The 24,501-nt window shown below is 33.4% G+C and overlaps 1 protein-coding gene and 1 pseudogene across 1 annotated transcript; one reads left to right on the top strand and one right to left on the bottom strand.

Moving 5' to 3' along the window:
• Positions 1 to 5,726: 5,726 nt before the first annotated feature.
• On the top strand, positions 5,727 to 10,434 carry LOC134240238 (uncharacterized; annotated as a pseudogene).
• A 764-nt stretch (positions 10,435 to 11,198) lies between these two features.
• On the bottom strand, positions 11,199 to 20,785 carry LOC134240239 (putative nuclease HARBI1). Its single transcript, XM_062722331.1, has 3 exons — positions 20,517 to 20,785; positions 18,716 to 19,053; positions 11,199 to 11,469 (listed from the first exon to the last, which is right to left on the bottom strand). Exons 1-3 carry the CDS (start codon positions 20,721 to 20,723, stop codon positions 11,199 to 11,201), a joined length of 816 nt encoding a protein of 271 aa, XP_062578315.1. The 5' UTR covers positions 20,724 to 20,785.
• Between the last annotated feature and the right edge of the window lie 3,716 nt (positions 20,786 to 24,501).

The following is a 24,501-nucleotide window of genomic DNA, read 5'->3' on the forward strand; positions in this document are numbered from 1 at the left end:
TTAAAAGAAATCTAATTAAAAAACACAGAAAATTAAATTTTTATTAGATTAAATTTGCGATGCATTTATAATTATTTTCTATATAATCCAACTGGGTTTCAAAACTATATTTATTTATTAGGGTCTTCCGTCTTCAGCGGAAGACCCTTCTATTATTCTTCGGTTTCTTTTTTACCTTTATTATTATTATTAGGGTCTTCCGTCTTCAGCGGAAGACCCTTCTATTATTCTTCGGTTTCTTTTTCCCCTTTATTAGGGTCTTCCGTCTCCAACGGAAGACCCTTTAATTATTCTATTGTTTCTTTTTCACTTTTATTATTATTATTTTTTTCTGTCCTTATTTTTGTGCAGACGATTTCTCAGAGATGCTTGGACGGATTTATATAAAATTTTCAGGGATGATGTATCATGATATGAACTTGATACATTTTTCTTAATTTTTGAAAATTCACTTCCGGTCGGGAATTATCGCCCTTTAATCGCATTTTAGTGACCATTTTGTCCGGACAAAAACTCCAAAACGGCAAAAGTTAGAGTGCCGAAATTTTTAGCGAATATAGTTGACACCTTGTAGTTTTGTACCTATACTTTCAAATCTTCTGGAAGTGCCTAGTATGGAAGCTCGGTAGGGGTCGAAATTTAGGACACGAATCTTGACTGATTTTTGAGACATTTTGCTTTGCATCTTTAAAAGTATAACTATTTTGTCAAAACATATTGAACAATATTTGTGTAGAACTACAAGATCTTTCATATGATATCAAGAAAAAAGTGCTGACTCATCACATTAAGGGCTGAAAGGGGCCAAAAGTCTTTCTTCAATAACTTTTTAGCAGTCAATTTTTTGTTAACCATTACTGAAGCAAAAATGTTTATCTTAACAATCTTCACCTATATATTAACATTTTCCTGTCGTATGCTATATAATTAGGGGCCACACGGGGCCAGAATGCTAAATCTTTGACGCTTTATATCTCGATTGGGAGAAATATTTTGATAAGTAATATTGAACAAAAGATGTTCAAAATAATGTTCTGAACAATATGCAACCTTTCATTTTTCGTTAAATGTCCCTGTTAGGGAGTTGAAGGGTTGGCCCCTAAATATTTCTTTTGCAAATAACTCAAAAACGAAAATGAATCTCTGAATAGTTGTTGAACAAAAAGTGTTCAAAATCATAAGAGCTTTACGATGAAATCAAGAAAAAGGGGCTGGGCACTTCAATTAGGGGCCGTGAAGGGCCAAAAGTCTTTAATCGATAACTACTTCTCAGTTAATATTTTGTAATACATTACTGAAGCAAAGATGTTTATCTCAACCATTTACAACTATATATTATGATTTTTATGTCGTATGGTACATAATTAGGGGCCACAAGGGGCCAGAATGCTAAATCTTTGACGCTTTACATCTCGATTGGGAGAAATATTTTGATAAGTAATATTGAACAAAAGATGTTCAAAATCATGTTCTGAACAATATGCAACCTTTCATTTTTCACTACACGTCCCTCTTAGGGAGTTGAAGGGTTGGCCCCTAAATATTTCTTTTGCAAATAACTCGAAAACGGAAAGGAATCTCTGAATAGTTGTTGAACAAAAAGTGATCAGAATCTTGAGAGCTTTAAGATGATATGAAGAAAAAAAGGGTTGATCCCTAATATTAGAGGCCTTGAGGGGCCAAAAATCGATTTTTAAAGTCTTTAATATTCAATGTCTTTTTTACAGATTATGGAGGCAAAATCGTTCTTCTTCACAATCTTTATCATTATTTAAGATTGAAAATCTCAATCAAAATCTTATCTCATCTCATCAAGAATCGGACGGAAGACCCACTCGTTGCTCGCAACGAGATCGTATCTAGTTATTATGTCGCCCCGAACGAAGTCGGGGACGACATATTGATATTGTACGCATGTTTTTTTTATCCAGGCTGTTTCTCGGAGATGGCTGGGGCAATCTTACTGAAACTTTCCTCAAAGGACAATCACTGGTTGTAGTTGTGCAGTGAGGTCGTTCAGTTCCAATATGTCTACCGTTGCCATGGAAACCTGTAAAAAGCGACGAATTTTGTCCGAGAGTGTTCTCTCTGGTCCATTAAACGTTCGTCATGAAACTCTTTTTATTTTAATGATTAGTATTTGTAGTTGTGCGCCTTGCATTTAAAATTTTCAAATAATCGATTATTGCCATGGAAACCAGGGGAATGTTAAAATTCTTTAATTTCAATTTTCTCCATAACTACTCAAGCAATCGTTCTGAAACTTTCAATGTTAATTCCTTGCAATGTGTCAAAGTGATTTATACTTTTGAGATAATTGTAATGAGTCGCTCACAGTTGTCATAGAAACGAAACAGAAAAAAAGGTTAAGATGTACACATGTGTTCTCCAAGGTCTAGGTCAAAGGGTCAAAGTTCTTCGTGTCCAATAAAAGTTCTTTTCACAAGGATTACATATTTGAAATACGAAAGCCCTAGCCCTTACCGTTCAAACGTAAGGTACTATGTTCAAAACGACCCCCCCCCTTCGAAGCGCACTGCCAGTTAGAATAAACATATCTAACATATACAACTTACAACTGACGTTTTAAAAATTTCATTCATAAAATTCAGATCTCCTGATGTGATTTCATAGTTTGCCAACCTTCATTCTTCTTCTGTCTTGTCTCTAGATGTTATAATTATTTTATTTTATCTATATATAAAATAACGATTGTCAACTTCATTTATTAGCATTTCGCATTTTTTTGTATATCTATTACTTGTATATTGTTAATTTCATTAGATAGTGCAAGTATAAATTAGAAAATTGGTACGTTATTTCCATAGTTTTTATTCATTCATAAATCCTGGGATCCGCTCCTAAAGGTGGGCTAAGCCTTGATCACTACTGTAAACAAAACATTCATCTCGCCGAAAATGTTCACGATTCCGCTAAACTGAGAAAGTTTACACATGATTTATCATCTCATAAGATACACCAGCCCTGTACAATGAAGAAATGCTCGAATTGAAGGTGGCATGTCAGATTCGTTTTCCGGCAGAACCTCTAAAAATGAAAGTGAAATTTCAGAGTTCTCACTGGCTTTATAATACACAAAATAATTCGGCTGATCTTCTTAAAAAATTACATTTGCCAAGCTTTATTGGAAGGAAAGATACTGCCAATAAACAAGTATGAGGCTCAGTTCAGTACATCTGCCCAATTTCTTTTATGCAAGTCTGCAAATTAAGGAACTTGTAAATTTTTCCTGCACTACTTTCTTCTCCTACCGATTCTAAAAATAAAATGGGATGTACCCAATTAAGGTCTTCCGTTTACAACGGAAAGGACTGATACGACTCGATGGTTGTCCAAGCTTAGCTAATGAACCGTTGTTTTAGTGATGATAAAAATGAAAGTCTTGTCCAGTATGGGGCGACATATGCTATTGCTTGCAATAGCAGACTTTCTAGTTATTATTATTTTTATTCTTTTTTCTTCTTACAAAATTTGTGCAGAGGATTTCTCGGAGATGGCTCGTTCGATTTTATCCAAATTTTCATGGTTAATGCATTGACATCTGAAGTTAATTCCGGCAAGTCCTTTTTTGGAAATTCCTTTTTAGTCGAGAGTTATCGCCCTTTGATCGAAATTTAGAGGACCTCCGTGTCTGTCGCGTTACTCCAAAACGGCTCAAGCTAGAAAGCTGAAATTTTCAGGGATGATAGAGGACATGTTGCCATGTTGCACCTGGGTCATGATATTTTCCGGAAGTACCTAGTATGGAAGCTCGGTAGGGGTCAAAATTTAGGACTCGAATCGTGACTGATTTTTAAAGACATTTTGCATCAAATCTTTTAAAGTATAATTATTTTGTTAAAACATATTGAACAAAATTTGTGCAGAATGACAAGATCCTTAAAATGATATCAAGAAAAAAGTGCTGACTCATCACATTACGGACCAAAAGGGGCTAAAAGTCTTTTTTCGATAACTCTTAAATGATCAATATTTTGTTATACAATATTGAAGCAAAAATATTCATCTCAACAATTTACAACTGTATATTATGATTTTAATTTCATATGATACATAATTAGGGGCCACAAGGGGCCAGAATGCTAAATCTTTGACACTTTATATCTCAAAAGTGGGACATATTTTGATAAGTAATATTGAACAAAAGATGTTCAAGATAATGTTCTAAACAATATGCAACATTTAAATTTTTGCTTAACGTCCCCATTAAGGAGTTGAAGGGCTGACCCCTAAATATTTCTTTTGCTAATAACTCGAACACGAAAAAGAATCTCTGAATAGGTATTGAACAAAAAGTGTTCAAAATCCTAAGAGCTTTAAGATGAGATCAAGAAAAAGGGGCTGGGCACTCAAATTAGGGACCAAGAGGGGCCAAAAGTCTTCAATTGATTACTTTTTAGCAGTTAATATTTTGTTATACATTACTGAAGCAAAGATGTTTATCTCAACCATCTATTACTATATATTATGGTTTTTATGTTGTATGGTTCATAATTAGGGGCCACAAGGGGCCAGAATGCTAAATCTTTGATGCTTTATATCTCAAAAGGGAGAAATATTTTGATAAGCAATATTGAACAAAAGTTGTTCAAAATAATGTTCTAAACAGTATGCAACCTTTCATTTTTTGCTAAACGTCCCCATTAAGGAGTTGAAGGGTTGGCCCCTAAATATTTCTTTTGCTAATAGCTCGAAAACGAAAAGAATTTCTGAACAGTTGTTGAACACAAAATGTTCAAAATCTTAAGATCTTTAAGATGAGATCCCGAAAAAGGGGCTGGGCACTCGAATTAGGGGCCAAGAGGGGCCAAAAGTCTTCAATCGATAACTCTTTATCAGTTAATATTTTGTAATACATTACTGAAGCAAAGATGTTTATCTCAACCATCTACAACTATATATTATGATTTTCATGTCGCATGGTACATAATTAGGGGCCACAAGGGGCCAGATTGCTTAATATTTGATGCTTTATATCTCGAAAGGGAGAAATATTTTGATAAGCTATATTGAACAAAAGTTGTTCAAAATAATGTTCTGAACAGTATGCAACCTTTCATTTTTTGCTAAACGTCCTTATTAAGGAGTTGAAGGGTTGGCCCCTAAATATTTCTTTTGCTAATATCTCAAAAACGAAAAAGAATTTCTGAACAGTTGTTGAACACAAAATGTTCAAAATCTTAAGATCTTTAAGATGATATCTCGAAAAAGGGGCTGGGCACTCGAATTAGGGGCCAAGAGGGGCCAAAAGTCTTCAATCGATAACTCTTTATCAGTTAATATTTTGTAATATATTACCGAAGCAAAGATGTTTATCTCAATCATCTACAACTATATATTATGATTTTCATGTCGCATGGTACATAATTAGGGGCCACAAGGGGCCAGCAATGAGTTTTACTAAAGGTCGTAAATTTTGCCGTAGACGTAGACGTAAACGTAGACTTTACGACTGAATTTACGTGTGCGTAGATAGCGTTTTACTAAAGGTCGTATCTGCGCCCGTAACGTAGCCCTACACGTAAAGATTCTCGTAACTTACGACAGGAACTCTTCAGAAGGAAAGGCAAATAAACTATCCTAGTAACGAAAGCTGCGCATGCGTATTAGCTACTTTCAATATATTGCGAGTCGTCTGCAAATCATTTTGGTGATATTTGTATAAAAAGAAACAACCAAAACAAAGTAGACTAACGTTAGGCCTAATGGATAAAATTAAAATATGAAAACCTAACTGGAGTGAGATTGAGCTGGAGGTGCTAATAGAGGCTTACTGTAGAAATTTTAAGGTTATTCGGGGCAAATTCTCGCCTTCTATAACATCGGATACAAAGAAAAGGGCTTGGGAAGAGATAACAGAAAAGTTAGTTTTTATTTTTATTTATTCATTCAGGTCCGGGACTCCAATCCAATATTTATTTTTTACATTTATCTGATTCCGTACGTTAAATTTGCAACCATAAAGAAATAAATCTATAGGCCTAAACGTCATGATGAAGTTCTTAAATTGCTTGAAAAATATTCAAAGGACACTTTTGTGATTTAAGAATTAGATATGTCTATATCTATCATAGGCGTCGGAAAATTGGGGCTTAGCCCCCCCCCCCACTTTTTTTCCAAATATATACTTTGCATTGACTTAGCCCCCCACTTTTTTCCAAATGTATACTTGTATAGAACATTGCTTCGTAGGTTTAGACGCCAATGTCTATTATGTATGCATTAGACCTAATACTTATAACCACGTAAAAATGTATTCATTAACTGAGCAAGTCGTCTCCGGAGAATGTAACTTATACGCGAATCGGTGTTCTAAATCTTATCAATATTAATATCGATACATGTTATGGATGTAAGCGAATAAGATATTTATTAATTTATATAAAGATATCTTTAACATTTTATAGTATTATATTTTTTCTCAATACGAGTTAATGTACTGTGATTTTTCGCCACAATTTGGCCTATAGATCCGCATATTCGTTTCAAATACAAAGCGAAAGTAGAAAAAAATAATGACGATACTCGATAGACGGTAGTGAATCGAAGATGAACTCATGAAGATAATTCCATGTGTACATGTATGATATCTTTTGTACCCATTTAGCAGTGTTTATTATAATTATTATCATAATAATGATGAGCAATAGTAAAATGTTTTTACATATATTTTTATAATAAAAAACAGAGTGAATGCTGTAGCAGTATCATGCAACAGATCACTAGATGAAACAAAAAAGAAAATACAGGATAGTTTGTCCAGTGTGAAAAAGAAGGAGGCTTTCCGGAAGAGAGAAGCATCAAAAACAGGTGGTGGACCCTGTACAGAAATAATTTTTAAGCCATGGGAGGTGTCTGTGAGTATTTGGTAGTGGGTTAAAAGTTACTGAAACATTTTAAAGTTAAAGTAAAGTGAGTAAATAAAAATTATATTTAATCATACATACACAAGGTGATAAAGCGATTGAGAGGTTCTGAGAAAGTATATTTGAATTCTTTTTTCTAGTGATGTTTTTTTTTATTATATCAAAAAAGTAATATTGTAGTCACTTCATTATTATCATGATTATTTATATGTTTTGTATGCAAACAAATTAAAGCTTACATATTTATATGTACTTTGAATCTTTAGCTTCTTGGTACTATTCCAACAGAGATGATACATGGATTAGAAGGGGCAGTAGATACTAAATCAGATGCAGATCAAGGTAATCCCACATAACGTACTTTAGTATACACACATGTACAAATGGAAATCACTGTAGGATTTGATATTTTAAGATTTTAAAGGTAAGGCCACACCAATTTAATTTTTTGTTTGTTTCATTTGATAAAGAAAGTACGAGCGGGCTAGCGGTTAAATAATAATCTTATTACTTTTTTGTAGGCAAGATTTTTAGGTGGGGCATGAAAAAATTTGAGCGGACAATTGTATTTTTTCTGATTTGCAGAGTAAGTAGATTAAAAGTACGATAAATAGAGCGGAAATATACAAAAAACAGCACAGAATTCCCATGGTGCGGGGATTTTAAATGAATATTATTTGTATAATTTTGTTTAATACAAGCATGCAGGTCCGATAAACATTTTTTTTTATTGGTGTGGCCTAATGACTGAATCTTAGCTGCAGAACTGTAGCTCTCAATCTGCTTGAGAAAATTTGGACACATAAAGTAGAGAGCTACAGATCCAAGGCAAGCGTTATAAAAACCTTCCATTTTATACGCTGATGATTATTTGTCGCTACTGTAGGCTTTTATTTCGTGTAGTTTAATCTTTCTCTGACTATTAGATTGGTATCCTATAATTAATCATATATTTAACTATTACCCTTGATACTTTATATTAGGGATGGGTATCGCCAAAAATTTCGGATCGCGATATATCACGATTTTTCCCACAATATCACGATAATATCATGATATTTCTAAAAGCAGATTTTACAATGATTTTATATGAAAAGTCATTATTTTTCTAAACAATTTGCTTGAAAAACAAAATTTTATTTTCTTGAAATATTTATGTATATAAAATCAACTCTGTTTGGGCGGTAAGCTGCCGTTCTTTTCACGTTTTACAACATTTTTATACTTTCTGTAATTGTAATTTGAAAAGATTAAACAAATAAATGAATAATTTCTGGACTTCATAATATGTTCTTAAATACCGATATTTAGGTCTCCGTATCACGATACGTATCACGCAACAAAAAATCGCGATATACCGGTATACCGATAAAATCGCACATCCCTACTTTATATACTTTTTAGCGGTCTTAAACATATGCAAGCAAAATATCTGAAGTGAGCGACTAAGCTTCAGCGATAATCGAAGGATTTTACAATGCTTCGATCTGTAGCTCTATGCTTAATCTGTCCAAATTTTCTCAAGCAGAGAAATACACTTCTGCAGCTACATGAATCTCAGACATTTACTTTTCATAAATTAAATGCATATACAAAGAACTTTATATGTATGATAAAATTGCTTTATGATTGGAAATCTAGCTGTAAAATTTTGTAAGCATGATACATGTACTGATTTATACTCTTTTTTTATATCTGATGAACAGGTCAAACAAAGGGGAAATTGGATTTGAATTGTGATTTGAATTGTCCAGGAGCAACTGGAGATTGCAGTGCAACATCTAACAATGTTTCAGGTCAAAGGAATATATATTAATACATTTTGTTTATGGTAATCTGGTTTAGTCATTGAGTTGATTTTATAATCAAAATTCACATTTTTTGAGCCCCCTTCATGAAATTCCCCTTTCCGTCTATCATTATGATGGTCTGTTATTCCTTCATTGCTGTAGCTTACCTCAAACTTTTTAAGCAAATTAAATGTGGAGTGTAAATATATTTATTTCAACTAGTATGCACTTAGAAAATATTCATCATTTAAGAAAAAAATTAAAATTTAATTGGAATTATTCTTACATATGAAAGACATTTTCTTTTATTTTATTTACATACACTGTATGTGCTATCTAATATCATCAAGATTTTTAAATTTTAGAATGTGTGGTTGACATACATGTAACTTCTGAAGAGCCCTCAATTCCATGTACTGGTATGTATGCATCTATACTTGATATCTGACACTTTTCATTCATTATTCATAGCTCACCTGAGCAGAAAGCTCAAGTGAGCTTTTCTGATCACATTTTGTCGCTGCCAAAATCATCGAATATTTGTTGACGTTACCAAATCGAATAAGTCTAGAGTTGTTCCAAATCTGACCTCTGACGTGACCCTCTATGGGATGTTGTTAGATGTTAGTGTAGCGAGTATGCAAGCCGATCTAACATCTAATTTTAATTAGATTGGGGCCATAGTGGCCGGTCAAAGTTTTACATACAAACATATAGGGAATTTTTTTTCAATTCGTCTTTTTAAGAATAGCAAATGCATGAAGGATCTTATTTATATGGAAACATCCTCAGGTAACGTAGATTCAGTGTTGTTCAAATCATGACCCATTAATCCTTGACCTTCATGTTTGACCTAATTTTCAAAATTTTTCACCTTGATGATTAATTTTGGTGGTTTTAGCACCACCCCTCTGGCCCCAGGAGGGACGAAAACAGATAGCAATAGGTCACCAAACTTTACTCAGGTGTCCTAAAAATTTTAGCTTTAAATTTAAATGATTGAAATGCTTTTAAGCAATGTATTCTTTTGTCATTAGTGTTACTTGGATGTTTTCTTTTAAGATAAAAAATTTACCAAATGTCTTTTACATCTGTTTTCATAAATTTACATTTCAGCTTTGCCATCACAAACGTGCAAGAGTAAAAAGAGTCTGGAACCAGTAGGAAAAAAGAGGACTGGAGAATATGGTAACAGTTAAAAGAATTTCCATCATTAATAAAAACAAGACATCAAAATTCAACCTTGTGAAATTTCTATCTAGTTAAATTCATGAAACAAATGACAAATGGTTTCTGAAGAAAAATTCAAGGTAGATTTAAAACATGCATGTGTAGAGAATGATACTCAAATGGTCAACTTTTAATAACCTCCAAGGAAATGACATTGTAAGCTAAGGAATTTGCAGTCTCAATTTATTGAGTTTCAACCGGTAAACTTTTTTAGTACTGACATCAATCTAATGGATTTATTGAAACGTTTTTCCACCAACTGAACTTTTTTTCAACATGCCCTTTTTTGCAGATAATGGGATGAAAGAACTTGTTGAATTGAAAAAGAGAAGATTGGATGTTGAGGAAAGGAAGGCTCAGGCACTGGAGAGAATTGTAACAATATTAGAGGGATGGCAGAATTTAGACTCTGGACTGTCAGTTCCTCCAGTTATTGAATTTTAGCTTAAAATGAACTTCATTTGATTACACTCTGTATATTTTGTCTGAATAGATAAATACTTCTCTGTAAAAAATGCTTAAAAATACTGTATTTCTCTTCTAGGGTAACAGATAGTAATATATAAAATTATAAGATTATAGATAGTATTCATATATTATTTATTGTTACTACAATTTATTAAAAAATAAATTACGAAATCAAAATACAACAGGTTCTTCATTATTTCAGCTTGTCCTCCTATCTACAAAATAAAAATATATTTAATTAAATATTGCGTATGAAATGAAAGTTACTTAAATTGAAAAAAAGTCTATGGCAAATGAATTTTCCTCTAATAGTTATGAATTTAAACTAATTACAGTTTTCGCAAATACCTATGACATCATAGGAGGGTGAAATTACCTTAAATTTACTTAAAATCTTGATGCAATGTGTTGTCTCAGGTCTCTGGCTGACCGCGGAGGTGCTCCTCCATGAACATACATGTGTTGTTGTAAAACAACACGACCACCTTGTTGGAGGGGGATTCTCTCTTCAATTGCCTTGTTGTGGAGCCGGCAACATGTCTCGATGATAATTGCACATTTGGTTGGTTTGAAAGGCAAACATCCTCCACTTTTGTGAAGACATCTGCAAAATTTGCATGATTTGATTAATCAAATCCTCAGTGTCCTAATTATGAAGGCTGATTTATGATATCAGTATGTTTTACATGTATATACATGTATTGTTCAATGTTCATAATGTTCAGTAGATGATGACCATGAGCACTCATGTAAACTTATGATACCTGTACAACTTTTTTGTTACAAATCATACTTAATAGAAAATAATTATGATGTTTTGAAATCATATCACATGCCTGAATCTGGATTTGAGCACGCCAAATGCCCTTTCTACAACATTTCTGGTCTGGCAGTGAGCACGATTATATCTTTCCTCCGTTGGAGTGGAAGGGTTATTGAAGGGTGTCATAAGAAAATCTTTCAACGGATAACCAGAGTCACCCAGCAGCCAACCACCCTCTGGCAAATTAGCCATGATGTCCGGAATGGTGGAGTTTGACATGATGTATGCATCATGCGCACTGCCTGGGAATCGGCAATTGATGTTGAGAAATCTAAAATAAAAGTATAATCATTATGACATTGTGTGATCGTAAAGAAAATTCAGCAAGAAGAGAAACAAAATGTTCTCCATTTTAAAGGTACTTAGACACAGATTTGAAGTTAATATTTTCTCATTTTTTCTGTATAATATCACGAATTATATATTTTGATAGCATTTCACACAAAAATTGATTAACAATCTTATTTCGATTAAAAGTTATTAAAACTTTAAATTTTTTGGCGGGTTTGATTGACACATCTTTGCACTTTCACAAATTTTAACTTTATTCTTAATCCTTAGGAAAAGTGGTAATTATGTTCCCCAAACGAAGTTTGGGAACATATTGTTTTTACTTTTTCTGAATTTTTTCTTTGTTCTCCGGTACTTTTTTGTCCGCGAGTGTTCTCGTAAACTACTCATCCGATCTAGGTGAAACCTTTTTAGGGTCACTAGGTATGTTATGTAGATGTGCGGAACGAAGGTCATTTTGCGCGCACGTGCGTGCAGGTGCGCGCACGTGTAACACGTGAAATGACCAATATAATAGATTTAGCCGTAACTTTTTAAATATTGGATGAAATGCTTTGAAACTCATAATATAAGGATATAATAGTAGTATAGACATGATGACATGGTCAAAATAGCAAGATCTCACGCGCATGCAGGTGCCCTTCGCTGCGATTGGCTGAAACTTAAAGTCTAAATATCTATTTTTTTTTCTGACAAAATCCTTTGAAATTTTGAATATAGTCTTACATTATGAAGATCTACAGCATGATATATAAGAATAATCATGAACGCACGCACATGCACGTGTGCTGCAATCTGATTGGCTAAAACTTTAAATGCCTACAACTTTCTTGGTTCTCAATAATACAGGGTGAAATTTCAAATATGAATAGATATAATGATTGCCTACTACTATCAAAAGTAAATACATGGACGTGCATGCACATGCGACAGCACACAATGTATTAAAAGACAGTATACTTGAGTGATTGATGTTCGTGCAGAATTCAAAATATGTAACATACTGAAGCATGCAGATCTTTTTACCCTTGACCTTGAAACTTAGGTCAAGGTCACTGGTAACCTGAATAAAATGTTGATATTAACTATTTACCAAAATCACCTTGACCTATGAACTTGAAATCGACCTTAACCTTTGTCCTTGACCCAAGGGTAAAAAGAAACATGAAGTACATGTACATGTATCTAGAAACACCTTTCAGAGTTTATTTCGGTTGACAGGTTAGAAGTTAAAGAGGTGGTGGTTTTTAATGACCTTGACCTTTCATCCAAAAGTCACAATCAATCTTAAGTTCTTGGAATAAGATACAAGATTCAACTCCAACGTTAAATAGGTTAAGAATAAAAATAACCAACCACCACCCCCCCCCCCCCCCACACACACAAACAAATCAAATTAATGGCAACGTAGAGAATCATTGTTAAACTCAAATAACACCTCGGACCCACATAAAATTTCAGGAAAACTGCAGAAAAGAGCTCGAGGAAAGTGTATTAAAATATTTCATTTGAGTTTCCAAAGTATATAGAAATTATTAATTTATACAGAAAAAATTACAAATCCTGTCGTGTTTAAAATTAAAGTGCAGATGACCAAAGTTGGCATATAAGCCTTTTATAGCCTATTTATTCAGATGTCGTTAATAGCATTCGATTCTACTGATTTGAAATAATATTTTAATACCAAGCATCCTTTGTTAAATTTACCTTTGAAATTTATTTGAATTTTTTAGAATTATGCAATCCCCAGAAATAGCGATTTTCGGTATATTAAAAAAGCAATATACATGTACGCTCCTTCGTAAAATAATCAGATATTTGCATTCATAAAAAAATATTAATAAGAAGGTGTTAAACAATATAGGTCACATATGCTGACACGAATGTCTTTTTAAACATCTCTTGTAAAACCCAGAGAGTAGCCCCCTATGCATTGGAAAAAATGAATAGTTCCGGTCAAAAAACCTTTATATATTTATTTACAAAGTATATAAAATTTACCAGGCACAGGTATCAGAGTTGTCAAAATGGCCTGAGAGGAAATATCAAAAAAAATTCTGAACAGAAAGGAAAATCCCTTTTCCATGTATGGAACTACTATTGAATATAACCAACCCCGAGCCCGATCTTAAAAACACGGTAGTAGAAAATTAGAATTTCGCTGTTTTATTAATTTTTTTGCTTTTAACTTCTTTTCTTGAAGCCAAATGATATGAAAACACTCAAAAAGGTGAAAAGACTTCATATTGTTATCTGAATTAAAGTCAAAATTGTAATCTGAACAATTAGTCTCCTTATTATGTTCCCCAAACGAAGTTTGGGAACATATTGTTTTTACTTTTTCTGAATTTTTTCTTTGTTCTCCGGTACTTTTTTGTCCGCGAGTGTTCTCGTAAACTACTCATCCGATCTAGGTGAAACCTTTTTAGGGTCACTAGGTATGTTATGTAGATGTGCGGAACGAAGGTCATTTTGCGCGCACGTGCGTGCAGGTGCGCGCACGTGTAACACGTGAAATGACCAATATAATAGATTTAGCCGTAACTTTTTAAATATTGGATGAAATGCTTTGAAACTCATAATATAAGGATATAATAGTAGTATAGACATGATGACATGGTCAAAATAGCAAGATCTCACGCGCATGCAGGTGCCCTTCGCTGCGATTGGCTGAAACTTAAAGTCTAAATATCTATTTTTTTTTCTGACAAAATCCTTTGAAATTTTGAATATAGTCTTACATTATGAAGATCTACAGCATGATATATAAGAATAATCATGAACGCACGCACATGCACGTGTGCTGCAATCTGATTGGCTAAAACTTTAAATGCCTACAACTTTCTTGGTTCTCAATAATACAGGGTGAAATTTCAAATATGAATAGATATAATGATTGCCTACTACTATCAAAAGTAAATACATGGACGTGCATGCACATGCGACAGCACACAATGTATTAAAAGACAGTATACTTGAGTGATTGATGTTCGTGCAGAATTCAAAATATGTAACATACTGAAGCATGCAGATCTTTTTACCCTTGACCTTGAAACTTAGGTCAAGGTCACTGGTAACCTGAATAAAATGTTGATATTAACTATTTACCAAAATCACCTTGACCTATGAACTTGAAATCGACCTTAACCTTTGTCCTTGACCCAAGGGTAAAAAGAAACATGAAGTACATGTACATGTATCTAGAAACACCTTTCAGAGTTTATTTCGGTTGACAGGTTAGAAGTTAAAGAGGTGGTGGTTTTTAATGACCTTGACCTTTCATCCAAAAGTCACAATCAATCTTAAGTTCTTGGAATAAGATACAAGATTCAACTCCAACGTTAAATAGGTTAAGAATAAAAATAACCAACCACTCCCCCCCCCCCCCCACACACACAAATAAATCAAATTAATGGCAACGTAGAGAATCATTGTTAAACTCAAATAACACCTCGGACCCACATAAAATTTCAGGAAAACTGCAGAAAAGAGCTCGAGGAAAGTGTATTAAAATATTTCATTTGAGTTTCCAAAGTATATAGAAATTATTAATTTATACAGAAAAAATTACAAATCCTGTCGTGTTTAAAATTAAAGTGCAGATGACCAAAGTTGGCATATAAGCCTTTTATAGCCTATTTATTCAGATGTCGTTAATAGCATTCGATTCTACTGATTTGAAATAATATTTTAATACCAAGCATCCTTTGTTAAATTTACCTTTGAAATTTATTTGAATTTTTTAGAATTATGCAATCCCCAGAAATAGCGATTTTCGGTATATTAAAAAAGCAATATACATGTACGCTCCTTCGTAAAATAATCAGATATTTGCATTCATAAAAAAATATTAATAAGAAGGTGTTAAACAATATAGGTCACATATGCTGACACGAATGTCTTTTTAAACATCTCTTGTAAAACCCAGAGAGTAGCCCCCTATGCATTGGAAAAAATGAATAGTTCCGGTCAAAAAACCTTTATATATTTATTTACAAAGTATATAAAATTTACCAGGCACAGGTATCAGAGTTGTCAAAATGGCCTGAGAGGAAATATCAAAAAAAATTCTGAACAGAAAGGAAAATCCCTTTTCCATGTATGGAACTACTATTGAATATAACCAACCCCGAGCCCGATCTTAAAAACACGGTAGTAGAAAATTAGAATTTCGCTGTTTTATTAATTTTTTTGCTTTTAACTTCTTTTCTTGAAGCCAAATGATATGAAAACACTCAAAAAGGTGAAAAGACTTCATATTGTTATCTGAATTAAAGTCAAAATTGTAATCTGAACAATTAGTCTCCTTATTATGTTCCCCAAACGAAGTTTGGGAACATATTGTTTTTACTTTTTCTGAATTTTTTCTTTGTTCTCCGGTACTTTTTTGTCCGCGAGTGTTCTCGTAAACTACTCATCCGATCTAGGTGAAACCTTTTTAGGGTCACTAGGTATGTTATGTAGATGTGCGGAACGAAGGTCATTTTGCGCGCACGTGCGTGCAGGTGCGCGCACGTGTAACACGTGAAATGACCAATATAATAGATTTAGCCGTAACTTTTTAAATATTGGATGAAATGCTTTGAAACTCATAATATAAGGATATAATAGTAGTATAGACATGATGACATGGTCAAAATAGCAAGATCTCACGCGCATGCAGGTGCCCTTCGCTGCGATTGGCTGAAACTTAAAGTCTAAATATCTATTTTTTTTTCTGACAAAATCCTTTGAAATTTTGAACATAGTCTTACATTATGAAGATCTACAGCATGATATATAAGAATAATCATGAACGCACGCACATGCACGTGTGCTGCAATCTGATTGGCTAAAACTTTAAATGCCTACAACTTTCTTGGTTCTCAATAATACAGGGTGAAATTTCAAATATGAATAGATATAATGATTGCCTACTACTATCAAAAGTAAATACATGGACGTGCATGCACATGCGACAGCACACAATGTATTAAAAGACAGTATACTTGAGTGATTGATGTTCGTGCAGAATTCAAAATATGTAACAAACTGAAGCATGCAGATCTTTTTACCCTTGACCTTGAAACTTAGGTCAAGGTCACTGGTAACCTGAATAAAATGTTGATATTAACTATTTACCAAAATCACCTTGACCTATGAACTTGAAATCGACCTTAACCTTTGTCCTTGACCCAAGGGTAAAAAGAAACATGAAGTACATGTACATGTATCTAGAAACACCTTTCAGAGTTTATTTCGGTTGACAGGTTAGAAGTTAAAGAGGTGGTGGTTTTTAATGACCTTGACCTTTCATCCAAAAGTCACAATCAATCTTAAGTTCTTGGAATAAGATACAAGATTCAACTCCAACGTTAAATAGGTTAAGAATAAAAATAACCAACCACTCCCCCCCCCACCCCCCCCCCCCCCCACACACACAAATAAATCAAATTAATGGCAACGTAGAGAATCACTGTTAAACTCAAATAACACCTCGGACCCACATAAAATTTCAGGAAAACTGCAGAAAAGAGCTCGAGGAAAGTGTATTAAAATATTTCATTTGAGTTTCCAAAGTATATAGAAATTATTAATTTATACAGAAAAAATTACAAATCCTGTCGTGTTTAAAATTAAAGTGCAGATGACCAAAGTTGGCATATAAGCCTTTTATAGCCTATTTATTCAGATGTCATTAATAGCATTCGATTCTACTGATTTGAAATAATATTTTAATACCAAGCATCCTTTGTTAAATTTACCTTTGAAATTTATTTGAATTTTTTAGAATTACGCAATCCCCAGAAATAGCGATTTTCGGTATATTAAAAAAGCAATATACATGTACGCTCCTTCGTAAAATAATCAGATATTTGCATTCATAAAAAAATATTAATAAGAAGGTGTTAAACAATATAGGTCACATATGCTGACACGAATGTCTTTTTAAACATCTCTTGTAAAACCCAGAGAGTAGCCCCCTATGCATTGGAAAAAATGAATAGTTCCGGTCAAAAAACCTTTATATATTTATTTACAAAGTATATAAAATTTACCAGGCACAGGTATCAGAGTTGTCAAAATGGCCTGAGAGGAAATATCAAAAAAAATTCTGAACAGAAAGGAAAATCCCTTTTCCATGTATGGAACTACTATTGAATAAGTTCATTTTGATTGGTTAGGTATTGGCGTGATACCCTTAGTCGACTTTAACCCTGCCTTGTCGTCGGAATAAAACCAACTTTGAGCCCGAGGTTAAAATAAGTAGCGAAATAAAATGTGAATCGATATATTAAAAACATGACATATGCTTGAAAAATGGTAAATTTATATGTGTATTTTTTTCTTTGATTCGCGGGATAGAAAGATATGTTAATCGCTTAATCAACATGCCATAATCATCTTGCATATGCATGTACATGTACGTGTGCGCGCATGCAAAACGTTAAACAATATATCGTTGATAGTTGATATCATTGTAACTTTTATATTCTTAAATGAAATCTTTGGATACTTAGCATATTTATAAAAGGTCTTAGAGGAATAAGGCACGATAAGGGACATGGGGAGCGTTTGGGGAACATCAGTAACGGTCCCCGTTACAATTAGCACTAGTTTGGATGTGTTTTAATGAGAAATATTAAAACTTTTATCAATCAAAATATTTTTTTCAGAGTAGAAATGTTAGAAAGCAAAACACCTTCACAAGTATCGTCATTCCGAACTAAGAGATGCGTGCAGAGTTTAGCAAATCGAGCACACTCGTGTTATGTACACAGTTTTTGTAAACAGGGCTCGAGTTCTGTTATTGTTTATATTTAGAATTCACCGGGTGCGTTCAATCGTCACAGTCTGCTTACCACAACTGCACGGACTGACAATATATTGTGGGTTTCTTTTGCTTTCGAACGTGTCTACTCTGAATTTTCTGGATTAAAGTATTAATGTTTTTCATTTATACAAAACGAGATTGCCACTTTTCCTAAGGATTAAGAATAAAATTAAATTTGTGAGAGTGCAACGATATGTCAATCAAACCCGCCGAAAAATTTGAAATTTCAATATCTTTTAAACGAAATAAGATTTTTAATTAATTTTTGTGTGAAATGCTATTCAAATATATAAGTCGTAATGTTATAAAGAAAATAATAACTTCAAATCTGTGTCCAAGTACCTTTAAAGTATGTTATAACTTTTGTAAGTGGACTGCATTGTACAAATTTGCAAAAAATATTTGAGCAGACCTCATCTCTGCGTCCACAACCCCTTGGATATTAAGGGCATGAAAGTTTTTTCTCGATACATATATGTGTTCATCCTCGGTACTCATCCCTTTGATGGGGATAAGGGTCCCGTCAATGGCCCCTACCACGTTGGGGAAACGGGCGATGCTGTGGAATTCGTCTTTTATTTTCCATAAAGAGTGCACTGAAGATGGGAATTTAATGTTCTGCAAGTGCTCACAAAGGGCTTGGCACACCCTTGGTAAACATACTGAAACGGACGATTTGGAAACTCCGTGAACATCTCCAACTTCCGAAAAGAAATCAGCTTTTGCAATGTAACGCAACGTACATAGGACCTGAAAAGGAACAATGAGAATATTTTTTTTTTAAATTACAGGTCACACTTTTCATCATATACGAAGTTAAAAGCTTCTGTTTTTTTTGGAGGATAGTTAGAACTCGGTTTATGTAACTTTTAAATTATGTTTTCATTCTTATGTAAATTATGAAATTGTGTTGATAAAATAAAGTTATATAACCATATTAAATTAAAAAAAACTATTTCAAGCGTCTGTGTTAATTGAATTTTCAATTTTGTTGAATTAATTATTTTCCCGCTAAAACTCTATTACGAGCTCGAGTTTGGCGCAGAAGACTGGTGCACTGAAAAAAAAAACTAGTAAATTTACTGGTCATACAACCACTGCCTTTTAAGTAGTTTTACTAGGTATTTACTAGGTATTGAGTATTGACTATTTTAAATACGAACTAAGGAGAAAGAATTTAGATATTTCAATTCAAGATTGGTTATATATTACCCGGTATTTGGGGAACACGAACACATGTACATGTATAACTAATGTATTGTGTTTTGATTTTTTGCAGGACTGTATGTACATGTAGGCATGAATTACATGTTTATCCTTTTATTTAATATGATATACAATTATAAATATCATATGGACGATGAATACTACATATACCTGTCATTGGCGTTGGAAGCAAATTAAAAGGAGGGGGGGGGGCTAAGTGTAAGAAGAAAAAATTAGCCCTAAAAAACCATGAAAAAAGGAAATGTCCTTTGCCCGAACACGAAATTATCTTTTGTGTCGTGTGTGTGAGGGTGTGTGTGTGTGGGGGGGGTATATTACTTTAAGATAATATTCACAGTCGAGGTTTACATGTGAAAGAGAAAAAAATATGTACATTCGAGAGCCCCCCCCCCCCCCCCCAAAAAAAAACAAACAAACAAAAAACCAAGTAATATGATCTTAACTTCAATGTAGTTTAATTTTTGTGCTAGGGTTGTGAGCTTCCACTTTACCCTCCATCCGACCCCTATCAAAATGTTTGCCGTTTTCGTACATTTCGACTCCGTCAAAAAATAATAATTCAAAATACTGGAACCACTTAGTTTAGGTTGTCTGAGCATTTAACAAAATTAATGTAACCGAAAATTAAAAAAACAAACACTACATAGTACTTAACAAGATATGTGTACGTCACTACATGTATGTGTTGTGTATGAATAAATGCTCTTTCTAAAAGAATTTTGTTTACCCCCCAAAACACACAACAAACAAACAGGGGTTTTATTTATACCTTAATTTTTAACACCATAAAGAACTGTTTTCTTTCTTCATGATTTCCTTTAAGTACATACTGTAGGGTAACAAAATTAAGATATTTACAAGTATAATTTTATTATCTGTCTACTTTTACCGGATTCTTATTTTCCTGACCTAACGGTTTATCGTTTAGAAACTCCCGTTGCCACAGGATGTGACACGGATACTTTCAGTTTCAATGTTTATATTACCTGCAGCTGAGTGGGGATGGCATGTGATCTTTCTGTATATGGCCGAAGTTGCTCATCTACCCCATCGATCAAATCGAAAATTATCCTTCGAGGGAAACGGTACCTAGAAATGAGCTCCGAGTCGTCGAAAGAATCCAATGGCTGGCTTCTATCTCGGAAAACACGCTGTTTGCGCAAAGAACGCTGCATAAATAATATAGTCGCCATTTTTATTTAGAAGTTGAAAACGCTAAGTGATTTCTTACGGCTGCTATGGAGCAGACGTAGATTTTCACGTAAATCTACGTCAAATCGTAAGACACGATCTTTAGTAAAACGCAAAATCGACGTAAGTTACGTCTACGTCTACGTTTACGCCTACGTTTTAACTTACGACCTTTAGTAAAACTGCCAGCAGATTGCTTAATCTTTGATGCTTTATATCTCGAAAGGGAGAAATATTTTGTTAAGCAATATTGAACAAAAGTTGTTCAAAATAATGTTCTGAACAGTATGCAACCTTTCATTTTTTGCTAAACGTCCTTATTAAGGAGTTGAAGGGTTGGCCCCTAAATATTTCTTTTGCTAATAGCTCAAAAACGAAAAAGAATTTCTGAACAGTTGTTGAACACTAAATGTTCAAAATCTTAAGATCTTTAAGATGAGATCCCGAAAAAGGGGCTGGGCACTCAAATTAGGGGCCAAGAGGGGCCAAAAGTCTTCAATCGATGACTCTTTATCAGTTAATATTTTGTAATACATTACTTAAGCAAAGATGTTTATCTCAACCATCTACAACTTTATATTATAGTTTTTATGTCGTATGGTACATAATTAGGGGCCACAAGGGGCCAGAATGCAAAATCTTTGATGCTTTATATCTTGAAAGGGAGAAATATTTTGATAAGCAATATTGAACAAAAGATGTTCAAAATAATGTTCTGAACAATATGCAACCTTTTATTTTTTGCTTAACGTTCCCATTAAGGAGTTGAAGGGTTGGCCCCTTAAATATTTCTTTTGCTAATATCTCAAAAACGAAAAAGAATTTCTGAATAGTTGTTGAACACAAAATGTTCAAAATCTTAAGAGCTTTAAGATGATTTGAATAAAAAGGGCTGATTCCTTAAATTAGGGGCCGTCAGGGGCCAAAAGCCGATTTTTTAAGTCTTTAATGTTCAATGTCTTTTTACAGATTGTGGTAAATCTTTATTTTAGAATGAAAATCGCAATCAAAATCTTTTCTTATCTCATCAAGAATTGGACGGAAGACCCACTCGTTGCTCGCAACGAGATCGTATCTAGTTATTATTATTATTATTATTTTTATTCTTTTTTCTTCTTACAAAATTTGTGCAGAAGATTTCTCGGAGATGGCTCGTTCGATTTGCTTCAAATTTTCACAGTCGACGCGTTGTCATCTGAAGTTAATTCCGGCAAATCATTTTTTTCAAATTCACTTCCGGTCGGGAGTTATCGCCCTTTGATCGAAATTTAGAGGACCTCCTTGTCTGTGATGGAACTCAAAAACGGCTCAAGCTAGAGAGCTGAAATTTTTAGTGATGATAGAGGACATGTTGCCATGTTGCACCTGGGTCAGGATATTTTCCGGAAGTGCCTAGTATGGAAGCTCGGTAGGGGTCAAAATTTAGGACACGTTTTATGAGTGATTTTTTGAGACATTTTGTATCATATCTTTTAAAATATAAATATTTTGTTAAAATATACTGAACAACATTTGTGCAAAATACAAAGATCTTTAATATGATATCAAGAAAAATGTGCTGACTCATCAAATTAGGGGCTGAAAGGGGCCAACAGTTTTTATTCAATAACTCTTTTAAAGTCAATATTTTGTTATACATTACTGAAGCAAAAATGTTCATCTCAACAATGTACAACTATATATTACAATTTTTATGTCGTATGGTACATAATTAGGGGCCACAGGGGACCAGAATGCTAAATCTTTGACGCTTTATATCTCGAAAGAGAGAAATATTTTGATAAGTAATATTGAACAAAAGATGTTCAAAATCATGTTCTGAACAATATGCAACCTTTCATTTTTCTCTAAACGTCCCCATTAGGGAGTTGAAGGGTTGGCCCCTAAATATTTCTTTTGCAAATAACTCGAAAACGAAAAAGAATCTCTGAATAGTTGTTGAACAAAAAGTATTCAAAATCATAAGATCTTTAAGACGAAATCAAGAAAAAGGGACTGTGAACTCAAATTAGGGGCCAAAAGGGGCCAAAAGTCTTTAATCGATAACTCTTTATCAGTTAATATTTTGTAATACATTACTGAAGTAAAGATGTTTATCTCAACCATTTACAACTATATATTATGATTTTTATGTCGTATGGTTCATAATTAGGGGCCACAAGGGGCCAGAATGCTAAATCTTTGACGCTTTATATCTCGAAAGAGAGAAATATTTTGATAAGTAATATTGAACAAAAGATGTTCAAAATCATGTTCTGAACAATATGCAACCTTTCATTTTTCTCTAAACGTCCCCATTAGGGAGTTGAAGGGTTGGCCCCTAAATATTTCTTTTGCAAATAACTCGAAAACGAAAAAGAATCTCTGAATAGTTGTTGAACAAAAAGTATTCAAAATCATTAGATCTTTAAGACGAAATCAAGAAAAAGGGGCTGTGAACTCAAATTAGGGGCCAAAAGGGGCCAAAAGTCTTTAATCGATAACTCTTTATCAGTTAATATTTTGTAATACATTACTGAAGTAAAGATGTTTATCTCAACCATTTACAACTATATATTATGATTTTTATGTCGTATGATTCATAATTAGGGGCCACAAGGGGCCAGAATGCTAAATCTTTGACGCTTTATATCTCGAAAGAGAGAAATATTTTGATAAGTAATATTGAACAAAAGATGTTCAAAATCATGTTCTGAACAATATGCAACCTTTCATTTTTCTCTAAACGTCCCCATTAGGGAGTTGAAGGGTTGGCCCCTAAATATTTCTTTTGCAAATAACTCGAAAACGAAAAAGAATCTCTTAATAGTTGTTGAACAAAAAGTATTCAAAATCATAAGATGTTTAAGACGAAATCAAGAAAAAGGGGCTGTGAACTCAAATTAGGGGCTAAAAGGGGCCAAAAGTCTTTAATCGATAACTCTTTATCAGTTAATATTTTGTAATACATTACTGAAGTAAAGATGTTTATCTCAACCATTTACAACTATATATTATGATTTTTATGTCGTATGGTTCATAATTAGGGGCCACAAGGGGCCAGAATGCTAAGTCTTTGACGCTTTATATCTCGAAAGAGAGAAATATTTTGATAAGTATTATTGAACAAAAGATGTTCAAAATAATGTTCTAAACATTATGCAATCTTTCATTTTTCGCTAAACGTCACCATTAGGGAGTTGAAGGGTTGGCCCCTAAATATTTCTTTTGCGAATAACTCGATAACGAAAAAGAATCTCTGAAAAGTTGTTGAACAAAAATTGATGAAAATCCTGAGAGCTTTAAGATGATATGCAGATAAAAGGCTGATCCCTAATATTAGGGGCTGCGAGGGGCCAAAAGTCGAATTTTTAAGTCCTTAATGTTCAATGTCTTTTTATAGATTATCGAGGCAAAATAGTTCTTCTTCACAATCTTTATCATTAATTTAGAATGAAAATCTCAATCAAAATCTCATCTCATCTCCTCAAGAATTGGACGGAAGACCCACTCGTTGCTCGCAACGAGATCGTATCTAGTTTATTTTATTTTTGATACAACATGTATTTTTATCTCTACTAATCAGATCTGTTATAAACAAATATCTAAAATTACAGTGTTCGTAATTAATTAGACGTTTCTGTAAGCGATAGACATTATAATTCATTATCCCAAGACCCCCTTCAAAATAAAGAAATAAACCGAAATAATCAGAAAGAAAAACTAATTAAAAGATTTAATATGTTACCAAAAATTAAAAAAAAAACGAAAAGAGAAGTAAAAACGGACACGAGGCTTGTA

Source organism: Saccostrea cucullata, unplaced genomic scaffold (assembly GCF_032062105.1).
Source record: "Saccostrea cucullata isolate Sc308-1 unplaced genomic scaffold, CSIRO_AGI_Scuc_v1 ctg2162, whole genome shotgun sequence".
Lineage (NCBI taxonomy): Eukaryota > Metazoa > Mollusca > Bivalvia > Ostreida > Ostreidae > Saccostrea > Saccostrea cuccullata.

What these genes read in the sequence shown, in the direction of transcription:
- LOC134240239 (XM_062722331.1), bottom strand. Translation starts at nt 20,723, where the DNA reads ATGGCGACTATATTATTTATGCAGCGTTCTTTGCGCAAACAGCGTGTT. An exon ending in CCATCCCCACTCAGCTGCAG is followed by an intron (nt 19,054 to 20,516) that starts GTAATATAAACA and finishes GTTCCTTTTCAG; the next exon opens with GTCCTATGTACGTTGCGTTA. An exon ending in GTTGTGGACGCAGAGATGAG is followed by an intron (nt 11,470 to 18,715) that starts GTCTGCTCAAAT and finishes CTTTTATTTTAG; the next exon opens with ATTTCTCAACATCAATTGCC.